Raw genomic sequence first — 8,121 nt, 5'->3', positions numbered from 1 at the left:
TGCCGATGCAGGGGACGCGGGTTCGTGCCCTGGTCTGGGAGGATCCCACGTGCCGCGGAGCGGCTGGGCCCCTGAGCCACGGCCGCTGAGCCTGCGCGTCCGGAGCCCTTGCTCCGCAAGGGGAGAGGCCACAACAGTGAGAGGCCCGCGTACCGCAAAAAAAAAAAAAAAAAAAAAAAAAAAAAAAAAGATATGGGAAATGTTTTTATATACCACTCACCCCACCACACTGGGGGTAGTCAGAGAAAAGTGCTGAAAGAAAACTGTTTCCGAATCGTTCTTATTGATTTCTTCTCTGTGCAAACACGACAGTGCTTTTGCCAAACGGCTAATGTTGCGTAAAAAATTTTCTGGAGACCTTCCAACGCTCCAGTTCCTAATGACTGTCAGGTCATGTCTGTAAATGTTTAAATTATTTCTTTACTATGCCTTGTTTTGTGTTTGTGTGGGAGCCCAACAATTTTTTCCTTCATAACTTGGAATTTTTTGAGTGGGTACACAGCCTAACTTCATGGGGAAGGGAAAACACAGTATTTTTAACGTGTGATGAAAGCTCACTCAAAAAAGCCATTTTAGATCTGTTGAGAGTAACCTGAAATGAATGCTTTTACATTTTTTCAATAAAAAATTTAGTGGTAAAGAAGACAAGGCTAACTTTTTTTAAGTCAGCTTTCTGTGAATGGACATGTTTAGAGACTAACGACGCGTGAGATGATCTCCTTGTGTTCAAATTTACCTGATAAAGTTTATGGGAATCAGGACTTCAGCATACATTTTTTACATGCATACATATGTGTGATGTATATATGCCTGTGTGTGTGTGGCTATTGCTGCTTTTCTGTCATAGGTTCTCATTGGTTGATGAATTACAGCTGTAGGGACACTAAGGAATGGGATAGGGGGTACTGATGAAGAAACTTTTTTTGCTAAGTATCTAATTGTAAATAATATAAACTCATTGTAGAAAGTCAGGAAAGGAAGAAAGAAAATCACCTAGAATTCTACTAAGTAGAGACATCTAAGATTGACATTTCGAGTAATACCATAGCCTTCCATCAGTTAATGCTCAAGTCCTACTTTTTCAGTCCTTAACCAAACGACTCTGGCTTATAATACTGTGGTGTTTGGACCAGGGGTCGGGGGCGGATCACATGAACGCGTTTGGGGGCAAGGCAGCAAACAGAGTGTGTTAAATAGGCTGGCTGGGGGTTTTGGCAGATTAGAGAACGGAAATCCCCTCAGAGGTGGGCATATTTAGGAATGTGTAACATTTCCTGCATGCTGTGAGCCACTGTAGCTTCTACACTAGAGTTACGTCTGGAGTTGGCGGTATGGTGGGGATTAGCAACTTCTTGATATTTTCAACATGTCACCACAGACAAGAGGTTCAGGTTCCATTAGGAGAGGGCCCGAGGTATGGTCTAACACTGTGACCACACCAGACCAGTTTTGCTTTCATGATACCTTTCACGAACTAAGTGTAGCTGAAGGCTTCCAACCATCTCATCCAGTTCAAAATAGCAACTTGGACCTAAAGGGATAGCTCGCGAGGAAAAACATATGCCAGTATATAAAGATAAAAAAGAAATTAAAGGCTTCTTTTCAGTATGCTACGCTTATATTTCAACTTCGAAACACTGTAATTTGGGAGTGGGAAGGCCACTAGTGGTACTTAATCTTGTAGGTTATCTCAGGGATGTAGACACACAACAAACTACTAAATCCATCATTCCACGTGTGCCTCGCAACGGGGAAAGGAAGCGTGTCCACTGTCCAGGAATCCACCATACTATTTCTAGAAATGTAATGGTTTGTTCCAGAAATACCATTCAAATAACTGTCTATCCATAGGTAAAACTGCCAATCTGTACCTATTTGTAGCAGGTGCGTGGTAATCTACACGGACATACTTTGCTAAGTTAATAATACCAGTGAGATAAGTGCAAACACTAACAGAAGATGTGGGGTAGATTCCAGTGCAGAGCCATACATATAGCTGTGTATCCCTGACAAAGGGTTTCTCTGTGCCTGACTTCACTGCCCTGTGAAAGAAGGCTGTTGATGACATCTACCAGGCACGACGGCTGCTCACATACATTTCCATGCGCAGCACACACAGCACACTCTCAATAAATGGAAGATGTTATGTAATGTGTCACCATTTGAATAAAAGTTAGCCCAAGTAATATGTGATTGTAACGAAAATATTGGAAATGTAAGTTTTGAAAGCTGAAAATCAAATTTCGACACCTAGTTCATTTCCAAGATGTTTGTTGCCAGGATAACAAAAACCAAAATTTCAAAGTGTGGGGTGGGGAGCGGCTGGTGGTGGTGGAACTGACCACATATTTACGACGGCAGCATTTTAATCTATATAACTGATCTCAATTAAGGTGATTTCATCGAAGAAAAAGTCTGTTAACAAATGAGCTCTAAATTTCCCCTGCAACTGTAAAATTCCATTATCTTCCAAAGTTGGGTGATTTGCCCAAGGTTACAAATCATGCCAGGTTACCAGCTTTGAGTTTACCACGGCATTCGACCTACTGAGAAAACCTTAGAAATATGACGATGAAAAGCATATTTAACTCCTACTGAAGGTGCAAATGCCTCTTCATCGAGAGTTCATAATTAGCTTTTTATCAACCATGTTTGTGATTTCTCATTACAGAGTAATTAAAAGTAAGCTGGTAGAGAATACAACGCAATGAGATGGAAAGATGGCCATGGTACATTACCTTTAGGTGAATAAAAGCTGATTGTAAAACAGAACGACCCGACTTTGGTAAAAATGTATGCACAGAAAGAAATTTTTGAGGATACCTACTAGATTGTTAAACATTAGTTAACTAAGAGGTGGGTTATAGATGACTTCTTTTTTTGTTAGCTTGTCTATATTGTTTAACTTTAAAAATATGAACAAGTATTGATTCTATAATAATTATAATTTTCAAATAAAAGTAAATTAAAATATTAGAACCAGAGATCACTGTGATTAGAGTAGAAAAAAATTATAAGGAGGCTGAGCCTACGTAAACCAGAGGTTATAAGCAGGAGGCCCAGTTTCAACGAGCTCTTTTATTGGAAGATTTCTAGTTTGTCTTGAAAAATCCAAAGTCTTGAGAGCACTGGGCTAGGACGACCAGCTCCTCCAGCACAGACACTGCCCACTTCAGATGAAGTCTCATTCTGTCACTTGCCAAAATATAAGCATTCAAGCTTTCCACCCGTGGTCTAAACAGTGCAGCATAAAAGCCAGAAACATTCTGCAGGGGCTGAAAATGTAGCACTTGAAGATGAGCTGATCCTGATTTTCCTTAAGTTCTTAAAAGGGAGTGTGTGTACATATGTGCCTGTACATACACACACACGCGCGCGCGCGCGCTCTTACTGCTAGACTGAGCTGACATGATATTACTCGAAATGTATTGGTATCTCTGGCTAGTAGAATTATAAGTGACTTTTCTTTTTCACGCTTTGGATTTTTTCAGATTTCTAGAAGGAACTTCTATCATTTATAATAATGTTGTGTTAGTTTCAGGTGTACAGCAAAGTGATTCAGTTATACATATACATGTTATCTATTCTTGTTCAAATTCTTTTCCCATTTAGGCTATTACAGAATACTGAGCAGCGTTCCCTGTGCTGTACATAGGTCCTTGCTGGAAAGAGTTCAGGGAAAAATCTGGGGGGGGCCAATATCTCCTACTCCATGCCTTAATGTCTCTATAGCTACAATTCATTAACCAACGGGAACCTATGAGAGAAAGGCAGCAGCAGCTACACTCAGATACATGGACACACACACACATCCAAAATTTATGTTTGAGCACCCTGACTCCCATGGGCTTTGTCACATAACTTAAAACCCAAAGAGTTTTCACCTTACGCATTTCAGTCTGTAAATATGCCCATTCGCAAAAAGGGACTTAAAAAATGTTTAGCAGTAGAGACAGCATGATGATTTTTTAATTAAAACAGCAACAACTAGTTACGATGTGAGGTAATTCATTTCAGGTTATTCCCGAGGGATCGAAAACGGTATAGAGTGGACTTTCATCGAGCATGCATGCTGATGACCGGACAGGCTTAGGAATTAGGAGCACTGGAGTGACTGCGGAAAATTCCTTTACACGGCATTCGTAACTTCCATCCTTTTAGGGAAAAAAGAAAACTAGCAAGACCTTTTGGCCCTCTCAGATATACTGAATTTCCGGGAATCAGTGCAATCCTAAAACTTATTTTTAAGCAACCTCGGAAAAAAAGAAAGCTGACTGTCAATTGTGAATAGAAAGGTGTCGCTGTTTTCACCCCTTAAACAATCTAGTGATGTATTTAGACAACAAATGGCTTGCGCGCTACCAACTACTTTATCCTACGAGTCATTCGTCATTTCACCTGGAGGAAACATGGCCATGTCCTTACCTAAAGACTGGTAGAGTTCTGTCATTTTGGGATGGTCCCAGCAAGTTGTTTGGGTCTCGTGGCTAAAACATAAAATACAAAGAGAGACTTTAGAATTTAGAATGAGTAGTAGAGAAAAGGAGACAAGGAAAAAAAAAAAAAGCACGGTACGCCTTTGGCTCATTTGGCTTCATTACTTGACAGGCCTTCCATCTTGCAGTGACGAATGTTTATTTTACAAGGAGAGAGACCCCAACCTTTGCTCTCAACAGGAAAAGCAATATGATCATTATTTGGTAAGCAGCATTTGTCTCTTTTTTGTACCCACAAGTCGGCTGCACTTCTGTTATAAGAAAATGACCTTGTTAGGTACTCAATAATCAAAAATCAGGATTTCTTCAGCCGTCCAATTCAGAACATACAGAAAAGACACTGACAAGTGTGATTCAACTCTGTCAAAGAGATACTGATATTAGTTTAATAAATAAATCGCCTCAGTTCTCATTTGCTTTCACTGTCCCTGACTCTTTTCCATTACTCTCTTCTCCGTATCCAGATCTCATCTCTATGATGACTGTATTTCACCTCGGCTTAAGGTTCATCCTTTGCCTGACTCATAGATTGTATCTTCCCTCTTCCCATTACTTTTAGAATGTCTTTTTAACTCGGCACTCTATATACCACCGCACCTTTTCCTATGTTTACGTGGGCCTGAATGAAGCATTCACGGTTCTCTTCCATTTCTCGAAGTTCAGCTAAGTGTGTTTGCTGGCTATCGGCCCCTGCCACAGAAAGAACAAAACACCTTTGTTCCGCATTCGATTCCGTGAATAAACCTGGGAGAGATAACTACATATACTTTTCCTTACTTTGGCCCATCTACATAAATCACCATAGCATCGTATTTCCAGTTTTCGGGGATTACTTGACTGGGCTTTGACGCAGTAAAATGCAGCCCTGAACAATATTTCACTACTCATTAAGCAGAGCCTATTCATTATCTTTGAGGGAAAGGTGGGAGTGGAGAGAGGAGAAATAGCTTAAATGTGGACACTTCAAGGGGAGCAGAAAGCACAGTGGCTGCACACAGAAAGAGGAGCTTAGGGAGGCCAACAGTGCCAAGTGTAGGTGTTAAATCTTAGGACTGGATTCCGGTTCTGTGGCCTACTAGCTGTGAAATTTGGGGCCAGCCCGCTTACCTGGGAGCGTTAAAGGACAAGCTGATATAGGACGAGCTGATACAGACTGATACCTTCTGGTGCTCAATATGTGGTCATTTCTGTTATTACGTGGCCCCCAAATTACTGCCCACTAAAAGCAAAGCTTTCACTAGTTGATTATAATAGAGATGAGGATCCAACTGTGGTTAAGTCAGCCACACCTAAGACCCTTCACAGAGGGCAAAAGTAACACTCGATGTGCACTGCCTCTGTTTTCAAGAAAATAAGCAAAAGAGAGAAACATTTACTGTGGTTTGATAAATAGAACACAATCACAAATGACAAAAAACATGTGGAAATTCCCCAAAGTGTGCAACTTCAGAGACCATCCCTCTGATATTTACCATTCAGCAACTGAACGGTGAAGGCTAGTGAAAGAAATTGACAAGACAGTGTTCACTGGGGAAGGGCTGTTTCAGTCTCTTCCAAACCTGTTTGTTTCTGTTTGACTTTTCCACAGGGACAATTCGGAGCTGAGGAGTAAGTCAGTCGAGGGAATGTACCAGAGTAGAATCCAAATCTTACAGAGCAAGACAAGCAAAAGATACAGTCCATGCTTTAGGGGGTTTCTGAAAGCCCCATGTCCACACTGGCTTATGATCTGGAGAAGGGGTGGGAAGGACTGGTACCTTATATGCACAGCACAAGGAGGCTGCAGCATGCAGCTTCATGGAAAAAGTGTTGCTTATTCTCGGATGCCTTTTTAGCTCCGAAAGAGACTGTGTATGTACCAATGCCATACACAAGTGTCCAGCAAGGAAAGGTTACCTTCTATTGAGACCACCCTGCATTTAGACCTCTGCCATTTCCAAAGGCCATCATATGGGAGCACCAGGGAGGGAGGGAGGGAGAAAAGGGGGAAAGCACATGTGTCCACACGTACAGGCTCTTATTACACACACTACGTAATAATAACATCCCATCTCTACCACATGTGGGAGGACTGTAGCATCTTCAATCGATGGGCAGAAAAACGTCTGTCTGAGCTGACAAACCTAACCTGACAGAGACAGAGAGAGCCAGTCTGAAAAGCCACCATCTGTAATGGACTGCAAATCGGAGGAACACGGGCAAGAAATAACTTGTACCAGACGCAATTCCAAAAGAAAAGAGAAACTTGCCTACGAGTGACAGGAGAATCCCACATAGACTGAATGGGAGCTTCATGTAGCTCCCTCCCTCCAAAAAAGATTTCATGACTGTTGATATACCTACACTTCCACCTTTTTAAGGAATTTATTCCAGTGGTTAAAAATTACGAAAGGGATTTTAGAAATCATTATTTAATCCATCTGTCCATAGCTAAACTGAAATGTCCTTTACTGGAGGAAGGAAGAAATTCTAAGCCCCTACTTCTGCGCTCCGTTCATGTGCTAACACATACCAGTTAGTCCTTTCTAGGTACTCATGCTTTCTCCCAATTAGTTGTGATTCTGGGGTATGTGAATAACCTAGATAAATGAACTCGAACAAATCCAAAAGCTAATCTTCTTTTACCTTCCTCCCCTCCAACACGAAAGCCTTTTATTTTTAAGCAGTGCAAAGTAACTAGAAAACCAGATTTATATTTCACCTTTGCCGAGTTAGTTTCACTTCCATTACAACCGGGCAGTAAGTGAAAGAAGTGAGCACAAGTGGAAAGAAAAGAATAAAGGGTGTGACTAATCCTCCAAACTAGAAAAATAATCTTTTAGTCATTTAATGCCCAAAACAACTGGCAACATAGCTGAAATGACTCTAGCTTTGGGGGTAACTATATGATGAACCAAATAGCCACTTCACTGTATGTGGGTATTCTCAATCTGTGATGAATCCAAAGCCCCGGTGGGACATTATTTAACCTCCTAAACAGACAGGAAAGATGAGCATGAACAGGATGAAATGGTAAACACGAATCTGCATAACTCCTATCTATAGTCTACCTTACAGAACAAACCAACTTTTGGTCTGTGATCAACACAGGTTTTTACAGCTGTATTTCTGACTCTGTGCCTATCTTCAAAAAACAGGAGAGGATTCTCAGTAGCTCCACGAGAAGCACTTCAGGTTCACCTGGAATACACAGACAATATAGAAAAATACGCTGTGCTGGGGAGCTGGTGGTGGAAGGGTGTGGGTGGTACTGTTTTCCTGGTTACTGTCTCTTTTCTGCACTTCACTTTTCACGTCGGAAATGCACTGCCCATATACCATGCGCAGCCAGAATGGCAATTCCGGACCCTGTTCACAAGTTAATGGTTACATCTTTGTCCAGTCTTCCTGAAAACAATGATGTTCAACATAGATCAAAATTCTACATATGCATTAACACAGAAACCCGCCTCATAAATAATCCTTAAAACGCCCTTTCAATCTTTTAAAAAATGTTATTGATTTTGGCCCTGATGGTTCCAAAACCTGGCATCAGATATGCCTCTCTGAACAGCCTTCAAACTCTGATTTCCCCTCCTTTGTTTAAAAAAAAAAAAATGTGTATAAGCTACAATAATCTCTTTCC

General features: G+C 41.1%; 1 protein-coding gene across 1 annotated transcript in view; it reads right to left on the bottom strand.

Annotated features, from left to right (window-relative positions):
- DMD (dystrophin) overlaps positions 1 to 8,121 on the bottom strand; it is a 1,809,438-nt gene that overhangs the window by 146,670 nt on the left and 1,654,647 nt on the right. Inside the window, exon 61 of the mRNA XM_007456856.1 lies at positions 4,426 to 4,487. Coding sequence (XP_007456918.1) covers positions 4,426 to 4,487 — 62 coding nt within the window. The remainder of the gene's footprint in view (positions 1 to 4,425; positions 4,488 to 8,121) is intronic.

Source organism: Lipotes vexillifer, unplaced genomic scaffold (genome assembly GCF_000442215.2).
Source record: "Lipotes vexillifer unplaced genomic scaffold, Lipotes_vexillifer_v1.1 scaffold207, whole genome shotgun sequence".
Classification (NCBI taxonomy): domain Eukaryota; kingdom Metazoa; phylum Chordata; class Mammalia; order Artiodactyla; family Lipotidae; genus Lipotes; species Lipotes vexillifer.
Note: the sequence above shows the minus strand (reverse complement) of the source record. Positions and strands in the feature narration are given on the sequence as shown.